The sequence below is a fragment of the Pseudorasbora parva genome, chromosome 3 (genome assembly GCF_024679245.1).
Source record: "Pseudorasbora parva isolate DD20220531a chromosome 3, ASM2467924v1, whole genome shotgun sequence".
Classification (NCBI taxonomy): domain Eukaryota; kingdom Metazoa; phylum Chordata; class Actinopteri; order Cypriniformes; family Gobionidae; genus Pseudorasbora; species Pseudorasbora parva.
The window spans coordinates 8,178,058-8,201,009 of NC_090174.1; the positions used below are offsets into that span (position 1 = coordinate 8,178,058).

A 22,952-nucleotide genomic window follows, 5' to 3' on the forward strand; every position below is an offset into this window, starting at 1 on the left:
AACGTCTTCATTGGTGTCTTTACAGTGTGTACAATCACTGAGCTTTAGGAGGAATCCGAAGATGACCATTTAGCTTCCAAAACAAGCTGTATGTGGTAGACAGTTCTGAGCAATATAGCAAGCTACAAGTAGCAACCAAGTGGGAAATCTAGCACTCGGAAAGCGTTCCACCCATCGGGGCGGCTATTGCTAACCAAGCCATCACCTGCTGTTAGCATCCCATTGACTCCCATTCATTTTTGAGTCACTTTGACAGTGAATAACTTTACATCTGAGGCGTTTAAAGACTCCATTTGTCCATTGTTTTTTTTATAAAGAAACACAACAATGCATAAAAGGCTCCATTACCTTGTATCTTACACTATCGCCCCGCAGAAGCTGTTTTTGTAAAAATAGGCTAACAATTGCGTCATAACCAACGCGACTCTGTCGCACAGTTGAGAAATTACCGTATAGACCTGAGGAGACGCTCGCAGACAATCTTTTACTGTCTATGAGGCAGTCGGGGGGGACGTGGAGACATAAAGTCTGCTAAAGTCAAGGGAGAAGAATGGGGAGAAGCCCATAGTGAGATAATTCAGATTTCCCTTTCCACAACTACTAGAAGACCTACAGCTGTCAGACAGGAGGCTCACGTCACATCTACGTCATCAAGCTCAGTCTGAGCCTGCGCAGTTCGCTCAGCCATCAGGAAGTGAGTGCTCCTTACTGACCTCACTTTCCACCGTTGAAGTCAATGGGAAAGCTCTGTCCATTTATTTTACTGTCTATGGTAGCAACGCTACTAGCTTAACTTTTTCAGTAGCCTAGCTTGTCAGCTCAGTTATTTTTTTAAACAGCGTAGCTTTTCCATTAGATAACTACTTTATCTAGCAAGTAGTGATGTAGCGCGACCAAAGGCTATATTCCGTTTTGGGTTCTGATGAGAACGAGCCAGTAATGAGCACAATTCCACTCATGAAGCGTTCACTGGTAAAACACGTTTGCTCAAATCCTGCTCAGACATGACATTTATCTGTACCGTAGCCTACTATAATTGTTGTAGCCATTAAATATATTAGCCATTCATATTTATGTTTAAATATTATAATGTATTTTTTTACAGCCGTGTCGTGTACCAGCTGATTTGATGTGATGATTAGATGAACTTACTCGTAGCGTCTGCAATATCTCACGACCTCCCGAGTGTCCGAATTCGCACAGTGTACGCCTGCCTTAACTACTTCTTCAAAAGGGTAGCTGAATGTAACTTAACTACTTTAACTTACAAGTAGATTGTAAAGCTACAGTTTCAGAGTAGCTTGCCCAACACTGGTGGTGGACCAGTCACAACAGACTGGCCCATCTGGACAACCAGAGCAGAGTAGGCTTGCTGAAAGGAGGAATTAAAGGCCCGCTGACACCAAGGACAATAAAGATAACAATAAAGATCCCATTCTAAAAATCTGTCTCAATATTGTAGAATAGCAGAGTTCACACCACAGCTATAACAATAACGGCACAGTGAGATATATAATTGGAATCACTTTCAGCATGTTTTGATCCAGCTGATGAACGATAAAAAAATAGTGCTTACAATAAACAGAATGATATCATCCGTGAACAGCTTATGGCTTTAGAGAGTCATTGAGAATCATTGAACAATGTAATTACAATATTATGTGAAAAGTTTTTTGATTTTTGAAGTATGTAAACCTGTTGTATAGGAGACAACCAAAACAAAATTAGGAGCCTTTACATTTGCATAATAGGGGCACTTTAAGATGATAACTTTTTATTATTATTAAACACACATGTAGCCTTCTTGTGAAATGTTTAGCCTATACTTTTTCACAAACTATAGATTGAAAATAACAAATAGTATTAAGTATACAGTACACAACAACTGCAGCAAATTAGGCTTTAGGTTGAGGCTATGACTCGATGATAGTGTATTAACACTTGAATGCAGATGTTTCTGGACGCAGCCTGCAGTGGGCGTCGACTGTGCTCAGTGGGCGTGTGTGTGGGGCGGCGCTAGGACCGCGCGGTGTGCCGGTAGGGAGGCATCGCAGGCAGAGTAGCAGCTGAAGCGGCAGACAAAGACACGGAGCGCAGCGCGATCCTGCAGCATCCACGCCCACCCACACACACTCACACAGCAGCAGCAGCGCACAGTACCACTGGTAAGTCAAACGCCGGTAGACTTTTACTTTAAAAGAAAAACGTGTTGATCGAAGCGTATTTCATGTAGTCATGCTAACATTTAGTGAGTTACTTTAATGTCAAAAGTATAGAGACAGATTTTTGGGGATGTTAGTGGGTTGAATAGTCAGGTGGTTCAAGGTTCGAGGCAGCATACATAGCCTATATATATATATATATATATATATATATATATATATATATATATATATATATATATATATATATATATATATATATATATATATATATGCCTACCAAAATATAGGCTAATAGTAAAAAGATATATTTAATTCTCTAGTTTTACCAGGAAAATATGCCCTTGTCAAAAAATGCTAGAGGAATGTGTAGCCTAGAGGATTTATTCTGACTGAAACCCATACTAATGAGATCAAATAGGAATCCTCTAAAAAATCGATTAAGATCTTTTCTCCTGTTGGATGCTGTGTAATTGTTATTGCAAATGTCATGGAATAATGTCTTGTTACTTGACAGTTAAGAGAAATCATAAACTCACAAATAACAGATTTTTGATTTTTTTTTTTAATCCTATTAATTCTTATCCTATTGGGAATCCTAATAGTCTTATTGGGAGCTACAGTAAGTGTTCTAAAATATCTGATTTAAAATGTTATTTTATCATCTTAAAAGAAACTTCCTATTAGAAAAATGTTTGGGTTGGTTCCAAATTATTTATTTTTAATGTATTCAGATTGTAGCTAATGTAAGCAAAACTTTATAGTCTCTGCAAGATTCAAATTGTAGGGTACTCTAATACTCAGGAGGTTGCGGTGTGTGTAAGTGTGAAGTATAAGACCAATCCTGAATTTGCTGTAGTGCAGCATGTGCCAAAGAGACACAATGAAACAGGCTCGCAGAGCACTCTGGGCGGGTGGACGGGGAGAGTGGGGGTATACGGACTTGCCCCTGGAGACCATTTGCTTTCACTATGACCAATTTTATCCTTCTCATTGTGTGTGATTCAGTGTGTGATGTGTTACTGGACTCTATACACTGCAGCACACAGTGTGACATCAGAATTTATTAACCAACGGTACAACAGGAAAAGTTTGAACCTGTCATTATGAAACAGCAGTGTTTTATAAACGGCAAACAAACGATTGGCTTATGACTACCTTCACTGGAGGTCTTTCCCTTACAAAAGAAAAGGGGCAGTAGTACCATATGGTGCAGTGATGCATGCTTTCTTTATAAAGTAGTCTATCCAAAGTCTTTCTTTTTGGGGGAACACCAAATAAAATGTTAGGCAGAATGCCCAAGCAGCTCTTCTCCACAAAATGAAAGTGAATAGGGAGGGACTGAGGCTTTCAAGCTTCAAAAAGCCAGAAAGCATCACAATAGTTGTCCAAATGACTTAAACTCTAAATCTTCTGAAGCCAAACAATAGCTTTGGGTAAAGAAAAGACCAAAATGTATGCCATTTGTTTGCATTCAAATGTCAATTGACCATAGCTGGCAGTTTGGACATTCTGCTAAACATCTCATTTTGTTTTCCTCTGAAGGAAGAACATGAGTTGATAATGAGATGAGGGTTGGTAATGAAATAAGAGAGTTTAAATGATTTCAGAATTTTCGTTCAATTAAAGCAGAGGTGCTGTCACTAATACTGTCATGAACTAGCATGTGTGGATGACACCAGGAATCTTGCTGATTCAGTGCGTCTCGGTTGCTGGGTTCTGGTGTATGAGTGTGCATTTGAGTCATCTCTGCCCATCATGGGTGGATGGGTGAATGTGTCCTTGTGTCAGCTGTGGACCAGGCCCAATTCCCCTCTGCAACAGTGATGGCCGTAAAAAAAAAAAAGCACTCGAGGTGTGTAGTGTGTTTGTGTGACCACAATAAGGATGTAATCCCTCTTTTTTTTTTACTGGTACAGAGGGACACGGCCCACAGGATTAGACAAATAACAGACCGATAAATCAGCACTAATGCACAACAGGGAGGGGAATATCTGTGGGCCACCTCAGCCATGGGCGTCGCCTCAACATGTTACACAGGCTTTTGAAATCAAACCTTGGATTGTTCTTTAATGTCTTATCTGAGTGTGCATGTCGTTTTCAAAATCTCTCTCTTTATACGTTTATTGTGTCCTGTGTGTCTTTGTTTACAGATTTCTCAGCATTTTTTGTGTGTATTCCAAGGTGAGGCGAGAGGGGTAGTAGCCAGGCTTTAATTGGAAAAGCTGCTTCAATCCCTTCTGGCAGTCAAACTGGACACAGGCCCAGGTCTAAATGCCACAGACCGCCCTGTTGGCAAGACAACCCCACCTTACCATTTGTGCTAACTAATTATCACAAATGCATAATAACTGCTAGCCACGAATTGCTAATGTTAACGATATTTTTAAATATTGCAGAAATTGTGCTCATGTATAGCTCAAAAATGATACCTCAAATTCTGTAGCTTGTAGGGATAGTTCTCACAAAATTGTAATTAATTACTTACCTCCATGTCGTTTTAAACTAAGACTTTCTTTCACCTTCAGAACACAAATGAAGATCTTTTTGATGAAATCTGAAAGCTTTCTGTCCCTCGGTTGGCAGCCACGCAATTACCACTTTGACACTTCAAAAAGTTCACAAAGAGATTGTAAAACGAATCCGTATGAATTGAGTCATCTGGTCGAGTAGACTAGATCTCTTTATATGAGGAACAGATTAAACACATTCTTTTGGTCACATATAAACATTGATCGGTCAACATAAACAGAAGCTCAAACAAACCTGCTTGATGTGCAAGAAAAAACCTTGCAAAAAAATAGGTTTTTGCGGGAGCTCAAACGTGCTGCGTAACACGACAATGAACCTCATTGGTTCTTGCTGAAGCTCAAATGTGCTGCGTAACACGAGAATGAACCTCATTGGTTCTTACTGAAGCGCAAACGTGCTGCGTAACACGAGAATGAACCTCATTGGTTCTTGTAGAAGCTCAAATGTGCTGCGTAACACGAGAATGAACCTCATTGGTTTTTGCGGAAGCTCAAATGTGCTGCATAACACGAGAATGAACCTCATTGGTTCTTGCTGAAGCTCAAACGTGCTGCGTAACACGACAATGAACCTCATTGGTTCTTGCTGAAGCTCAAACGTGCTGCGTAACACGAGAATGAACCTCATTGGTTCTTGAGGAAGCTCAAACGTGCTGCGTAACACGAGAATTAACCTCATTAGTTCTTGCTGAAGCTCAAACGTGCTGCGTAACACGAGAATGAACCTCATTGGTTCTTGCTGAAGCTCAAACGTGCTGCGTAACACGAGAATGAACCTCATTGGTTCTTGCTGAAGCTCAAATGTACTGCGTAACACGAGAATGAACCTCATTGGTTTTTGCTGAAGCTCAAACGTGCTGCGTAACACGAGAATGAACCTCATTGGTTCTTGAGGAAGCTCAAACGTGCTGCGTAACACGAGAATGAACCTCATTGGTTCTTGCTGAAGCTCAAATGTACTGCGTAACACGAGAATGAACCTCATTGGTTCTTGCTGAAGCTCAAACGTGCTGCGTAACACGAGAATGAACCTCATTGGTTCTTGAGGAAGCTCAAACGTGCTGCGTAACACAAGAATGAACCTCATTGGTTCTTACTGAAGCTCAAACGTGCTGCGTAACACGAGAATGAACCTCATTGGTTCTTGCTGAAGCTCAAACGTGCTGCGTAACACGAGAATGAACCTTATTGGTTCTTGAGAAAGCTCAAACGTGCTGCGTAACACGATAATGAACCTCATTGGTTCTTGTAGAAGCTCAAACGTGCTGCGTAACACGAGAATGAACCTCATTGGTTCTTACTGAAGCTCAAACGTGCTGCATAACACGAGAATGAACCTCATTGGTTCTTGTAGAAGCTCAAACGTGCTGCGTAACACGAGAATGAACCTCATTGGTTCTTGTAGAAGCTCAAACGTGCTGCATAACACGAGAATGAACCTCACTGGTTCTTGCTAGGGATGGGTACCGAAAACCGGTATTAAACGGGCCCCGGGGGTGAATTTTGAAAGACCGTTGTATCGATAAGCTCGGACGTTATCGGTTCTTCTGTCGGTACTTTTGAAAATACACGTGTGGAGAAAGAGAGAGAGAGAAAGAGAGAGACCACGCGCAAAACGACAGAGGACAGAACTAAACAGTCAAACATAGCCTGGTTACACTTTAGATCTGTGATAGTCTGATTTTATTTTAGATTTTGGCTTCCAAAGATTAAAATAATATTTATGTCTAGCGCAACTTATGTAGGCTAATTCCCTTTGCAGCAGTAGCCCACGCTGTCATTTCTCCATAAAACTCAAACGCAATGACAGAATCAGCACGATCAGAGATTGTTGTAAAATACAGTCTAGCTACTGTTGGTAAATTGTGGGATGCGTTTTAATAATAAAAAGAGTGATTAAGCACAAAAATGTCCGCAAGAGGATGTTCCCAAGTCGGCGCACGCGCTCCGAAACAGCCGCAACAAGACGAGCAAATTACACTTTCGGTTTCACACTCGCGTCTAAACGATCAAATGTACACAAACATCTATGTCAAAATCCCGGCTTGGAGAGTCTCTTAAACACAACAGTTTAACAGTTTTAGTTTGAGTCTAAAATATATATATATATTTATATATAATCTCAAAAAGTACCGATAAGAATACCGTTAAAGTACCGGACCGATAAGCAGTATCGGTAAGAGTAGTAATACCGTTAAAATCTTAACGATACCCATCCCTAGTTCTTGCACGTTGAGCAAATATGCTTGAGTTTCTGTTTACCACGAATGATGTGTGAGTTGATGAAAGTTTATATGTGAATAAAAGAAGAACAAACGTATTACAGGTTTGGAACAACATGAGGAGGAGTAATGGATAAACTACGAAGCTTGTTGAAAAAATGTTCTCATAGAACACCATAGGAACCAAATAGCAATGCTACGTCAACCACTCAAAATACCTTAGGTAATTTTTAAAGAGTCACTGAAAACCCCATATTGACTAGTAATAGATATCAAAGTCCATGTGATGGCCTTTTGAGAACTCTTTCCTTTGCTCTCTCTGTAGTACCGTGTGTTGATTATGGATTGGTGCGAGGAAGTCAAATAAGCTGACTTGTAGCAACCTAACTCAGAAATCCCATCATTACAGGCTAAAGATAGTGGAGGTCAGGCTGTGGGTGCTGATTAAGGAGCTAATTGAGGTGTCGTCAAGCTAGGTAGCACTGACAAGAGTTTATAGGATTCCTCTAAATAAGTCAATAGAGATGGAAGTACCTTAGCTGTCTGACAAGTCCTGAAGGATTAGAACACAGTGTAGGTCTGAAAGTGCGGTGAAATATCTGTGCTATGAACATAATAAAACGGACCTTTTACTATCCCATAGTAAAAACAAATCACAAACAAGATTCCTTTAATATCTTTTTTTTTTTTTTTTCTTCAAAATAGCAATGAGACAACATATAAAGATTTAATAGAGATATTTGCTTTAGCCTCTTGCTTCTTAGTTTTTATCATTAGACTCTTGTGATATTGCTTATCTCCTCTATAGCTTCAAAAGCAATCTCAGCAATGCCAACAATGCTCAGATTCGTCAAGATGTCTGACATTTAATTAGCTTTGATATGCTTATATATATATAATTGTAATTTTTCATCGTTATGTAAAACTTGCTCTGAAAATGGCTTTTTGGCTAATGTCACCTAGTCCGTGACTAATGGTGATTCCATTAGATTTTAGGGTACTGTGGCAATGCAGCCTTGCAATTTTGTCATTGGTTAAGAGTCATTTATGGATAGTATGTAAGGGATAGAGTACATCCATCCGGTTAAAGCAGAGGGGTCTTGTTTCACCCTGAAGGGTTTTATTTTGCAAAAACAATCATCTGAATATTCATGATCCTGATTATTACACGACTACTTGCCACATAAGTAAATAATTAAACAAAATATTGATAAGTATTTTACTAGCTCACTGAACTCAAATCTTTCACAAGGTTTTGCGTCAATCAAGACAAATAAACATGTTCAAACAAGATGGACATTTGGTATAATGTACAATCATACCACTTATTACACAACTTTTCACTACATCGACAATTATGGGGACATGAAATATAGATTTGAGAAGAAACCATTAAATCTTATCTGTTTATCAGTAGCGATTGTGGGTCGTAGTGCTAGCAAAGATTTTATATGCTTGATGTACTCTAATTACTTATGAATGGGATAAAGTACAGCGCCCAATATGGTGAATAAGACCCGCCTTCTAAATGAAAGAGCCAATCATTGATTAGTAAAGTCTCACTTCACTGGATCTGCTGTTAGATTTCATTGGTGATTTCGAATATGAAATTTAATTGTAAGTTTGTTGAACAGTCCCCATAGAAGCTGCACTTAAATGTCCCGTTCTTTGTGATTCCATCTTTCAAACTTTAGTTAGTGTGTAATGTTGCTGTAAGAGCATAAATAATACCTGTAAAATTATAAAGCTCAAAGTTCAATGCCAAGCGAGATATTTTATTTAACAGAAGTTGCCTTCAAAGCCTACAGCGAACGGCCGGTTTGGACTACAGCAGGAAGTGCAGGGATGTAATGACGTCACTAGAACCGTTTGTTGACTAACCCTCCGCCCACAAGAACACGCAAAATAGGGGGCGTGGTCTTGTTGCTCTCCCACGTGGAGAAGAGCGCATTCATCGCTTGCATCTCCCCGTTATGGTAAGAGGCGGGACCTTTCCGGGCAAAGTGCACTAAGCTGCTGTCCAATCACAACACGGGAAGCGCTGGCCCAATCAGAACTCGTTACGTGTTTCTGAAGGAGGGACTTCATAGAACAAGGAAATCATGAGGCCGTTTTTAGGACAGAGGAAACAGCGTTGTACAGATAAGTAAATTGTGTGAAAAATAAAGTTTTTTTACACGCGAAACATGAACTCATGTTATATTGCACACTGTAAACATAATCAAAGCTTCGAAAACACGCGAAGAATGGGACCTTTAACCTTCGCAGATGGCCGCCGAGTGAAATGACTTGTCACAAAGTGACTTTGACTCTACATAGCTTTAGATCCTAATCGCTGAACACATCATATACACTTTTGGAAGGATTGTAATGGCCTTGCTTTATTCAGTACATAAATCTTTCTAACAAACAAGACAAACTTCAAAAATAATAACAGGCCTGCTATTCATACTGACATCCTCTGATTTCATTGCAAAAAGGTGATAACGTAGGCGCAAGATTATATTGGCTGTTTAAATTAAATGAGAGATTTCAGATCTGTATTTAAGATGTGCAGACACAAATTTGATGCTCAAATAGAATGCAATGTTTTTCTCTCACAGCTATCTCATTAACGTTCTTGTGTTTAATGGGCTGTAATGTAACTTTACATGTGTACTTTACAACTGCTTACTATGTTTTGTTACCCAGGTTGTTTTCTGCTGTGAAAAATAAAGTAGGTTAATCACTTAAATAGTCTAATACTACCAGACCTCTCTCTTTAACTTTGACATACTGTTACTCTCTTACTCATGCCAAGAATCTAGATCAGATCAAGGACAGTTGTAGTGTTTGGCATTTCTGACATCTCAGATATCAGATGCTGTTAAATGTTAAAGTGCCCCTGTTACACTTTTTGAGATATTACCTTTCTTAGAGTGTGCTTTATAGCTGTTTGTGAATGTAAAAGGTCAGGAAAGTTTTGAAAAAATGTGTTGTTGTTTTTTTTTTTTTTTTACTTGGATGCATGTACACCTATTGTAGGAGACCTCCAAAAGAAATAATAGGAACTTTTAAGAAACAGTAAAGGAAATTTTAAAACCTGCATTTAGCAACCTTCCCATGGCATCTGACTTATTTGGCTAGCTTCTATCACGTGGCAGATTCATTACTGGTGAAATACTGTACAGCCTTGGCCAAAAGTATTGGTAGTTCCACAGAGTTGTTTACACCACACTCTCTCATCTCCTACCTTGTATCCTGTTTTGGTGCATAAATATTTTTAATTACTTCAAGAATACAACACTGATATGCACTCAGAATTAAAACATCTTGGCGTACATACATTTTGTGTTTTACGAAGTAAGCTGCTTCTGAATTTGTAGATTATTTTTTCACATTTCTTTGGTATACTGGAAGTTTTAAAGGATTTTATTGCCAAAAAACATTCAATATGGTGAATCTCCTTCTTCATAATCTCTGTAACTAGCTCTGGCATGCTTTATATCAGCCTATGGGCCAAATCCTGACCAATGACGATCCATGTTTACCTTATTAGTGATCCAAGTTTGTCACAATTGGTTGGCTCCTCCTTGTCCACTTGCCTTTTGAAGATTGACCACAGGTTCTCTATAAGAATAATGTCCAGGGAGTTACCTGGCCACAGATCCAAGATTTCAATGTATTGATCTCCAAGCCACCTTGTGACTTAGTGCTCCATCATCCTTGAAAATTCACAATGATCATCACCAAATTGCTCCTGGGTTGTTGGGAGAAGTTGCTCTTGCAGGACATTTTGATACCATTCTTTATTCATGGAAGTGTTTTTTGCCAGAACTGTGAGAGCACACATTCCCTTGGATGAAAAGCAAGCCCACACTGGATGGTCTAAGGAAGCATCACTGTTGGCACGACACATGACTCATGGTAACATTCACAATCGATTGTCCAGATGTCCCAAACAGTCGGAAGGGGACTTCATTAGAGAAATTAACTTTCTACCAGTATTCCGCTGTCCAATCCTTGTACTTCCTGCAGAATTTAAGCATGTCCTTGATGTTTTTCTTGGAGTGAAGTGGCTTCCTTGCTACCATTCTTGACAGTAGGTCGTTGTGCAGAAGTCTTGGCCTCACCGTGCAGATGCACTTCCACCTGCCTGCTGCCAATATTGAGCAAGCTCTGGGCTATAGTGGTGACATGATTCTCATGAGGTAGAATGTAGAACCTCCCTGGGAGGTATAAACAGGAACCATCCTGGTGGTGGTGGTGAGGATGGAGGTAAATGTTGGCATCAGCATCTGCAAACTCGGACGTGTACGTAACTATCTTTTATACTCTGAGAATTAGGACATTATTGGTTAGGTCTGAATGTGATAAGTGACATAACATTTAATCTTCCTGGCAGAACTTTACGCTAAAGCTTTTATTTGATCTTGTAAACAATTCTTTCAGGTACAATATTCTTTACAGCAATTTCCTTGCATGTGAAACCATCTTGATGCAAGGAAATGATGGTTGCACATACGAGGTAACCATTGCTAACACATAAATACAATGACTGGATGCCCTTCTTCTCTTCTTTCATAGCAATCAGTCTGCTTGTAAAAAATGAAATTTGGGTTTTGTGAAGTAACTGTACACTTCTCAACCGTGCATTTTGATGTATCATTCATGTCCGTGGCACAAACTTTTATTTTTTTTTTACTTAGCTTTATGAGTATGAGGGTGTGTGAAAAACTTGGGACCCACTTTATATTAGGTGGCCTTAACTACTATGTACTAACATTGTAATTAATCATTTGATACATTGCACTTATTGTGTACATACATGTTTTTACATTGTACTTACATTTTAAAAATACCTGCAGGTAATTACGTCTGTAATTAATTTCTGTAGTTACATTTGTAATTACACAGTTGCCACTTCCCTTACACCTAACTCTACCGTTAAACTTACTCACACCACCACACCTGACCCTAACTCTATCCCTTTCCCACCTCAGTATCAGCAAAAGTGTTTTGAAGTACAATTAGAACACAGTAAGTACATTGTACTTATTTTTTATGTTAGTACATTTTACTTAAGGCCACCTAATATAAAGTGGGGCCAAAACTTGTTTTAAGAAGTATTAAGATGAAAAGGATGGAATCAAACATGGATAGTGCTGAGTAAAACACCCAGTATGGCAGTAATCCCTTATAGAGGGGTTGTATTGTTATTTAAGTGTCTGTTCGTCTCCAGGCGGAATTTAAACAAAACCTTTAATCGACCAAATCCAGGACACAGCGTGATATTTGCCAGACAGGGAATAGGCAGCAGGGCTATTGACAGCAGGCGGTTCTGCAGACAAAAAGAGTTAAAAACATATCAGGACATTGATGAGTAGATATTGATTTGGCTTTGAATAGGAGTCTGTGTGTGTGTAATATGAGGTAGAGTGGTGTAGCTTTATTGATCCATTATTAGTTGAGGGGGTTATGGGGGAGTATTTTGAGGGAATGTGTGCTCAGATGGCAGAGTGCGGTAACAGAATGAGAATATTGACCAATTGCTGGGACAGCAGAAGGTGGGAGGGAGTGGCTAGTATAAGTTGTTAAAGTCTTGTTGGGGGCAGGAGACCTCAGTGACAAAGAGATGGACAGATGACCACTATTTATTGAAATCGGATGGGGCATATGTTAGCCCCCCCCCATCCACACACACACACACACACACACACACACACACACACACACACACACACACACACACACACACACACACACACACACACACACACACACACACACACACACACACACACACACACACACACACACACACACACACACACACACACACACACACAAAAACACACACACATTGTGTTTTTGTGAATTGTGGGGACTTTCCATATAGGCGTAATGGATTTTACACTGTACAAACTGTACATTCTATCACCCTACACTGCCTCTGCCTCTGCCCCTAAACCTACCCATCACAGGGGACATTCTGCATTTTTGCATTTTCAAAAAAACCCCACATTATTTAGTATGTTTATAAATCCATTTACATTTACGCTAGCTGGTCCCTAACCCTAACCTTAAACCTACCCATCACATAAAACTTCTGATTTATAAGCTGCTTTCCTCATGGGAACCAATGTCCCCATATGGACAAGGATTTTGGACATTGCCATCTTTGTGGGAACTGTTTGTCCTTATAAGGTAGTCTAGGGTTTATCCAGATCTCTCTCACACATTAGCTATCTAAATGGGGATATCATAGACTTCTATTGTTTTTATACACAAATTCATTATTTTGGCAGTCGAGATTATTAAAATACTATTATCAAATCGAATATCAAATTGGAGTATTCATGTTCAAAGTAAGAAATAGGCTATTGCCTGCATGGGAATATACAAAATATGTTTTTTGAGAGGGAGGGAGGGAGGGTACAACTTAAGGGGACATGGACATTTTTAGATGAATAGATTTAGAACAACAAGGAAAATACTTTGTTTATCAATGTGTGGAGTTATATTGTGGAATAAAATAGATGAAAATTTAAAGCAATGCTCTAACATATTCTTTTTTTAAAAAAATGTATAGAGAAAAGATTCTTAAGAAGTATCAAGAAGTACTGTAGGAAAATTGGAGCGCTCCTTTGTTATGATTTGTAATTCTTGTTAGTGGTTACTTTTGAATTATGTATGTATGTATACGGTATGTGCGGGTATGTACATGTATATAGATTTGTATGGGTGTATGTATGTAAATGTATACATGCGTATGTATGTATATATGTAGATGTGTATGCGTGTATGCGTAGGCATAGGCATATGTATGTTATTTAGGAAAAGGAAAAGGAAAAGGAAAATAAGAATTAAAGGGGAGGGTAGTATATAAGTATTACTTCTTCCTACTCCTTTTTTGTACATGAGGTCGAAGCATGTTTTTACAGGAAAGTCAGTACTTTGCTGTGTTTTTTATTTTACTTTTCTATTATTCTATTTTTCATTTTTCATTTTTCTTTTTTTAAATGTCTGAACATTATATTTTTATTCTTTCATGTTTGAAAATAAATAAATAAATAAAAAATACACAGCTATTTATGAATACTGTAACCTACTGTAACCCGTACCCTAACATAAAAAGTCTTCATCTTCATAATTAAAAAAACAAACAAACAACAACATTCAATTACTTTATTTTTATACTGTTTCAACAAATAAGAATGATGGCAAAAAAAAAATGTGTGTGTGTGTGTGGGGGGGGGGTTGTTACAAAAAATCTATATACTATAGTAGCAGTATGATTACTTTATGAAGCATATGTGCCGTTACTGTATTTATGTGAGTGACTTTTACATTCTTGCACTTGCTTAATCACTTTGTCTTCTAAAAAAGTGTGATGTGAAAAGATACAGTTGGAACTGCAGCAAAGACAACTGTCCTTTTCTAACACTCTCCTTCTTTCACTTTCTTTTATTTCTCATTTCTTTTGTGGAAGAGTAGAGAGAGTTTTGTTTAAAGAGAGCAGCTGTGTTTTTGAAGTTCTGGCGCTGGTCCACAAGAGCTCAGTGGCCAGGATCTGCCTTCCTCTCAGTCTGGACTTTAATCAGAGAGAGAGACATAAACTCTGTTCCAAAATCTTGTGAGCTGCCTATCTAGACACAATGTCTTTTACAAAAGATAGACAGCAACATTATGCTACCTTCCAAGATATCTATTACATTGCAGTATGCAAATATGAAATATGTAATATATAGTCTTTTAGCCAGCTCTGAGCAACAGTAGCATAATATGTCATTTTTATCAAACAAACAGTTAGAACTGCTAGCATGCTTTATATCTGAGTCAGACTGCCTATTTAGGGTACTTTCACACTTGATTCAATTGCCTGGACCGAACCCGAGTTCGATTGCTGCCCCTGCCCCTGCCGCTGCCGCTGCCCCTGCCCCTGCCGCTGCCCCTGCCCCTGCCGCTGCCCCTGCCGCTGCCGCTGCCGCTGCCCCTGCCCCTGCCGCTGCCCCTGCCCCTGCCGCTGCCCCTGCCGCTGCCCCTGCCCCTGCCCCTTGTGGTGCCATATCAATGACATCATTTTCCTAAATATTTACTCACAAGGAATGCACAGCTCAGGTGTTTTACACAGCGAAACATTCCCCTTCACCTCATCCCACACTACACTCAGTATGGTGCTGTAGGTGGTGTGGAAATTACTTCACCATGTATGACCTGTAACTTCTACAGGTAATTCGTTATAAAAAATACCTCATATTTAGCCAAAAAACCAAACAATATTTAAATTCAGTTCTTAAATAGGTTTCATGAATGGAATGTTACGAATCTGCACTCACAGTGAATGATGATGTGTGATTTAATGCTGACGTGTAGTTTACATGCTTATCTGTGTATCCTTTTAGAGAACATGGCAAGCTTGTGGTGCTGTTGCCATGGATACTGGCCAGTGGAGAACAGTTGATTGATTTAGATGTGGAATATGTTGTTATCAATTGCTAGCATGTTCTGTGTAAATGTGTACTCAGTAAACTTGTGAGTATCTGTATTTTCTCAATCTACTGTAAGTTTAGTTAAATATCGCCTGATAGAGATGACCATATACCTTCGGTTTATTTTTATTTTATTTTTTTGTGAAACGACTGTCTCCACAGGGAATTTTTAATAATAGCTCATGAGTGACATTGAAATGTGTGTGGGTCTGCTGTATGTAGGCCAGTCCATGGTGGAGTGTGTTACTCAGAGAGCATGTGCAGATGTGTAGTACTTTCACGACCGTAGCCGTAGAGCGAAAAACACATTTGGCTTCAGTGTTTTAGGTAAAATGTTCTTTGAATGACAGACTTTGAGGTCAGATTTCTATTTTACGCAATATTTGGAATTCTGTCGCTTTCTAATATCTTGTGCTGAGTGTGTGGATTACACTTCAAGTTGTTCTAATTGAGATAACAGGTGGTGACCCCCAAAACATGATATTAATGAATTCATCATGTATGATATTTGTATAAATATGATATTTGATTGTACATATTATTACATTTTACTTGGTTATAGCACGAGACATAACATTTTCTTAACAATGGTGTAATATTTTTTTCAAAACCATATAAAACCAACATAATACGAAGAGAATGCGTGTTTTACATTAGAATTTTCTTTAATTGTAAAAGATTATATGTCATTGACCCATTTATACAGTCTTTTTTAGTATTTTTTTCTAATTTATCTACAGACTTGTATTTATGCAGTAGAATATATCAGTCAGAGGAAATATAATGTGGCAAAAGTGCAGTAGAAGTTCTTAATTACCTTTAAACAACATTAAACAGATTTAGTTTGTATTTAAACTTGTGTTCACCATTGAATAAGAAATCATTTAAAATAGGTAATTAAAATAATTTGTTTTATTCCGTCGCAGAGCTTCCAAGCTTTACAAGCTTCCATAAGTTTACTTTCCCTAGTCAGACCAAATATAATTCTTTGTCTTTTATTTTATTTCTCATTCTTTTCAGACCCATAATTCCTCAGTACAAGACCTCCTTCACCACCACTATGGATGCCCCCTCTGAACATGTTGCCATGGAGCTGGACTTCGGCCATTTTGATGAGCGGGACAAGGCGTCTCGGACCCCACGAGGTGGCCGGGCCAACGGCCTCCCCAGCCCCACTCACAGTGCTCACTGCAGTTTTTACCGCACACGCACCCTCCAGGCTCTGACCAATGAGAAGAAGGCTAAGAAGGTACGGTTCTACCGCAACGGCGACCGCTATTTCAAGGGCATCGTGTATGCAGTGGCTAACGATCGTTTCCGCACATTTGATGCGCTTCTGGCTGACCTGACCCGCTCTCTGTCTGACCACATCAACCTGCCACAAGGGGTCAGGTACATTTTCACCATCGATGGATCACAGAAGATCACCAATTTGGATGAGCTCGAGGAAGGTGAGTGTTTGGAGTTTGGCAGTGAGGTTTGAGGAAATGCTGTATTTAATTTAACCATACTATGTTTATTCTCTATAATTTGCATAGTATTGTTGAGCAAAACTCAACTTAAATGGCTCTTTGGCTGGGCGTATGGTTCTTTAGATTATAAAATGGTTAGAACAAAGTGGTTCTTTGGGGAACCAAAAATGGTTCTTCTATGGCATCACTGTGAAAACCCATTTTTGGTCCTTCCTGGCACCTTTATTTTTAAGATTGTAGATTATAAAATATACATGTCATGAAACATGAATTTACCTTTTACCATCATTTACCAAAAAATACTTTGCTCTGACCCCTGAAACTTGACTTGACCTGACCTGACCTGACCTGACCTGACCTGACTTGACTTGACTTGACTTGGCCTGACTTGACTTGACTTGACTTGACTTGACTTGACTTGACTTGACTTGACTTGACTTGACTTGACTTGACTTGACCTGACCTGACCTGACCTGACCTGACCTGACCTGATTTGACCTTACCAAACCTGACTTGACCTGACCTGACCTGACCTGACCTGACCTGACCTGACCTGACTTGACCTGACTTGACTTGACTTGACTTGACTTGGCCTGACTTGACTTGACTTGACTTGACTTGACTTGACTTGACTTGACTTGACTTGACTTGACTTGGCCTGACTTGACTTGGCCTGACTTGACTTGACTTGACTTGACTTGACTTGACTTGACTTGGCTTGACCTGACCTGACCTGACCTGACCTGACTTGACTTGACTTGACTTGACTTGACCTGACCTGACCTGACCTGACCTGACTTGACTTGACTTGACTTGACTTGACTTGGCTTGGCCTGACTTGACTTGACTTGACTTGACTTGACTTGACTTGGCTTGGCCTGACTTGACTTGACTTGACTTGACTTGACTTGACTTGACTTGACTTGACTTGACTTGACTTGACCTGACCTGACCTAACCTGACTTGGCCTGACTTGACTTGACCTGACCTGACCTGACCTGACCTGACCTGACCTGACCTGACCTGACTTGACTTGACTTGACTTGACTTGACTTGACTTGACTTGACTTGACTTGACCTGACCTGACCTGACATGACTTCATCTGACTTGACTTGACTTGACTTGACTTGACTTGACTTGACTTGACTTGACTTGACCTGACCTGACCTGACCTGACTTGGCCTGACTTGACTTGACTTGACTTGACTTGACTTGACTTGACTTGACTTGACTTGATTTGACTTGATCTGACTTGACTTGACTTGAGTTGGCCTGACTTGACTTGACTTGACTTGACTTGACTTATAGAAATTCCTGTTTTTATTTTATTTTCCTATATGCATAGGTTTCAATTGGGCTAAAAGCGCACCAGGGTAAAAAGAGCCTTTGATTTTATGTTCCTCTAAACCACTAGATGGCAAAAAAACTTGCCACAGCACTTTCCAAAACATCCGCTTTTCAAGATGCACGTGGAAATTTGCATGATCCTTCCAGTGATCGCAGGCAACAGCGCAAAGTCGATTCTGCACTAATTTGATCTAATATTTTATGTTTTTAAAATGTTTAAGATTTGAGTGGCAAATGACGAGCAATAAAATGATTCAGTATATATAGAGACAAAGGTCTTCTTAATGATTTTCAACAGGTTTTCAATAATGGAAGAATATGTAAAAGTATAGAATTTGGGGTAAAATGCACCCGTGCTGTTGGGGCAAAAAACACAATAATTAACATGATAATAAACAGCCGACTGAATTTTCCATTTGTTGACATGACATGGTTACATTCAAATGGTAAATATATTAAGTTGGGTGTCTACATTAAAGATAGGGTGTTTTCACACTTGGTCCTTTTAGGGGTCTGAGCGCGGTTCGCATGATTTTTGGCCCATATGTGAACACTCCTAACAATCTCAGACCCCTTTAAAGCGAACCAAGCCGAGACCATCGTGGGAGGTGGTCTGGGTACGGATCAATCTCATCTTATGGTTCACTAAAAACACGCAGTCTGAACACAAACCGCTCTGGGCTTACTTGATTTTTCTGTTCGCGAATTAGTTTGGTCATCAGATGCTTCCGTACAAATCGGCTGTTCATCGCGGCTGATTCTTCTGACAAATCTCTACAAATTATTCGTTCATAACATACAGTTGTTTATTGCAATTTCAACAAGAATCAGTGAAGTCATACAGTGAAGAATAGGCAATGCATGTAGTTTTATTTTTTTATGTGATTATTCCATTTCATCTATACTTTAGCTGAAAAATTTAAAGCAGTTTATTTAATTTGCATCTTTCTTTTATTATTTTATTGTATTGTTTTTATTTTGTGTAGCCTATGCTGATGTTATCATTGCCTTCTACAATACAATTGAATGAATCAAGGAAAACAATTCAAAACGTCTCAGGTTACGTATGTAACCCTAGTTCCCTGAGGGAACGAGACGCTGCGTCGAAACGCTGTGAGAACGCCTCTGCGTTAATGCGTCGTGAAGCGCCTGTAGAACCATTCCATCGGAAAAAAGATCGATCGTCGGCGTGATGACGTCATCGACCGGAAGCTATAAAACGTCCGTGAAAACAAACAGGAACTAACTTCTGATAAAGCCTGAAGTAAGTGATCACGGACACGCCGGGAGTATGGCAGAGCGACGCAGCGTCTCGTTCCCTCAGGGAACTAGGGTTACATACGTAACCTGAGACGTTCCCTTTCGGGGAACTCGAGCTGCGTCGAAACGCTGTGAGAACGCTTATACCCACATCGCCATAGGACCAAGTGTCTCGTATGTGTGAAGCCGAAGCGCACACGGTTACGAGAGAACCTGTGCCCCTACTGTAGATGCCAGGTCTAGCTCGTAGAACCTGACGAAGGTAGAAGGAGACGACCATCCGGCCGCGTTACATATATCATGGAGGGAAGCCCCCGACAAAAGTGCTTTAGAAGCAGCCATACCCCTGGTTGAATGTGCCCGGACAGCCAAAGGAGATGGCTGCCCGGTAGCTTCATAAGCAAGTGAAATGGCCTCGACCACCCACTTGCTCATCCTCTGCTTGGATACAGGAGCCCCCTTCTTAGGGGGTCCGAAGCAAACAAACAATTGTTCAGTTTTTCTCCACAGGGCAGCTCTGTGGACATAAGTATCCAGTGCCCTCACAGGACACAGCAGATTTAATCTTTCCTGGTCTGACGTCAAGAATGGAGGAGGACAGAAGGCTTGTAGAGTGATGGGGCCCCGTGGGCTCGTAGGAACCTTGGGGACATAACCCGGCCTGGGATGCAGAAATGCTTTCACCATCCCAGGCGCGAACTCTAGACATGAGGGCCCTACTGACAGGGACTGAATATCTCCTATCCTTTTAAGAGATGAAATGGCCAAAAGGAAGATAGTTTTCAGGGTGAGGAATTTATCCGAAACCTCCTCCAGAGGTTCGAACGGAGGTCCGGACAAGCCCCTCAAAACAATGGCCAAGTCCCATGCCGGGACCCTCGAGTGCATAACTGGCCTCAACCTTAATCTGCCACGAAGGAAGCGTGTAATTAGAGGGTGTCTTCCCAAAGACACTCCACTGCAAGGGACGTGGACAGCACCCAAGGCCGCCACGTACACCTTAAGTGTGGAGGGGGTCAACCCTGCAGAGAACCTCTCCTGCAGGAACTCCAGCACTGTACCAACCGGGCAGTTAACTGGATCCCACTGGCGTTCTCTGCACCAAGCTGAGAAAAGTCTCCATTTCAAAGCGTACAGCTTCCTCGTGGACGGAGCTCTGGAGTGAAGGATGGTCTCTACGACCTCGGCCGAGAGACCCTCCTCTATGAGCCTAGCCCCCTCAGAGGCCAGGCCCACAGTTTCCACATCTCTGGGCGTGGGTGCAGGAATCTCCCGCCCGCCTGAGAGAGTAGATCCCTCCTGGTCGGAATCTCCATCGGAGAGCCTTCCAGGAGAGATATCTGGTCCGAAAACCATACTCGGGTCGGCCAGTTCGGGGCCACTAGGAGTACCTGGGCCCCGTCCCGGCGTACCCTCTCCAGAACTCCTGGAAGCAGGACAATCGGGGGGAAGGCGTACAGAGGCAGCCTCGGCCACTCCTGTACCATGGCATCCAGCCCCAGCGGGGCCGGATGGGTCAGAGAAAACCACCGCGGGCAGTGAGAGTTCTCCGCCGAAGCGAACAGGTCTATCTCTGCTTTCCCATAAACCTTCCATAGGAGCTCCACCACCTCTGGGTGGAGTCTCCATTCCCCGGGCCTCGGCCCCTGTCTCGACAGGCTGTCTGCTTCCTGGTTTAGGGCCCCCGGGATATATACTGCCCTGATTGACAGCAATTTCCCTTGGGCCCACAGGAGGATCCGATGTGCCAATTTGTCCAACGGACGAGACCTCAGACCCCCCTGGTGATTTATATAGGCCACCACGGACGTGTTGTCTGTTCTGACTAGTACGTGGTGGCCCCTGAGGTCGGGCAGGAACTGTTTCAATGCAAGAAACACTGCGAGCATCTCTAGCCGATTTATGTGCCAGTGCCGCTGATGTTCCTGCCATAGACCCTGGGATGAGCGACCACTCATGGTCGCCCCCCAGCCCGTGAGGGAGGCGTCTGTCGTTAGCGTTACGCGACGAACATGAGCCCCCAACACGGGACCCTGAGATAAAAACCCCGGGTTTTTCCACATGACCAGAGCACGTAGGCATCGCCGCGTGACTTTGATCGTGCGGAGCGGATTTCCCCTCGGGGAGAACCCTTGTGTTTTGAGCCACCACTGCAGTGGCCTCATGTACAGTAGGCCAAGAGGTATCACGTTGGACGCTGCTGCCATGAGACCTAACAGTTTCTGGAACTGTTTCACAGTGACGGCTCGGCCTAGCTTCTGTTCTTTGGCGGCTGCCAGGATCGACGCTATGCGTGTTGGCGATAATTGCGCCCGCATAATTATCGAGTCCCAGTTCACACCTAGAAAAGTGGTTCTCTGAGCCGGAGAAAGCACACTCTTCTTGGCGTTCAGCCTCAACCCCAGCTTCGACATATGGGCGAGAACAGCATCTCGATGCTGAACCGCCATCTGCTCTGTATTCGCTAGAATCAGCCAGTCGTCGATGTAGTTCAGTATGCGGATGCCCTGAAGACGCAGCGGCGCCAGAGCTGCATCCACACACTTGGTGAACGTGCGGGGTGACAGTGCTAGACCGAAGGGAAGTACACGATATTGGTATGCCTCTCCCCCGAAGGCAAACCTCAGGAACTTCCTGTGATGTGGAAGGATGGAGACATGAAAATACGCATCTTTGAGGTCTATGGTGACAAACCAATCCTCCGATCTGACCTGCGCTACAATCTGTCTGAGTGTAAGCATCTTGAATTTGAGCTTGGCCACCGAGCGATTCAATAGCCGCAGATCTAATATCGGGCGTAAGCCCCCATCCTTCTTCGGCACGATGAAGTAACGGCTGTAAAAGCCAGACTCCCTGCTGGGAGGGGGAACCCTCTCTATAGCCCCTTTTTGCAGGAGTGTCTCTACTTCCTGTGCCATTACCAGAGCCTGCTCCGGGCCCACCTCTGTAGGTAGGACACCGCAGAAAGGAGGTGGCCGACTTCTGAATTGAATGGCGTACCCCCTTTCTACTGTCTGCAGGACCCAATGAGATATATTTGATAGACGTTTCCATTCGTCTAGAAAATCTACTAAGGGAACCAGCCTCTCGAGGCTGGCCTCTGGTGTTCTTCGAGCAACAAATGCAGTGCCCTGAAGCGGCGGACCGGCAGGGAACGACTGACTTGACTGCTCGGGGACCCCCCGAAGGGGGTGCGGACCACCCTCGGGTGGCCCGCGGAGACCGACTGCGCCCCGGCATTGCGGCGGGGTTGGCAGCGCGGCCCCCCGAGGGTGCCGCAGGGAAACGGGTACCGTTGGCAGGGGTAGACACCGTTTCCCTACGGGGGGAACCACCCTCAGCGTCCTGACGCTTCTGGCGTCAGGAACGCTTCGACGAGGCCTTCTTGGCGATCAGGACTGTCCGCAGATCAGCCCTGCCCCTCGAAGACCTCGCCTGAGAGCGCCGCCCCTCGTCCCCGCGCTGAGGGGGAGCCCGAGCAGCGAC

At 42.0% G+C, this 22,952-nt stretch overlaps 1 protein-coding gene across 2 annotated transcripts in view; it reads left to right on the plus strand.

Moving 5' to 3' along the window:
• Positions 1-2,042: 2,042 nt before the first annotated feature.
• LOC137070513 (neuronal migration protein doublecortin-like) overlaps positions 2,043-22,952 on the plus strand; it is a 72,385-nt gene continuing 51,475 nt past the window's right edge. For both annotated transcript variants that reach the window (XM_067437727.1, XM_067437728.1), the window contains exons 1-2: positions 2,043-2,165; positions 16,407-16,837. In XM_067437727.1, coding sequence (XP_067293828.1) covers positions 16,447-16,837 — 391 coding nt within the window. In that variant the 5' untranslated portion in view covers positions 2,043-2,165; positions 16,407-16,446. The remainder of the gene's footprint in view (positions 2,166-16,406; positions 16,838-22,952) is intronic.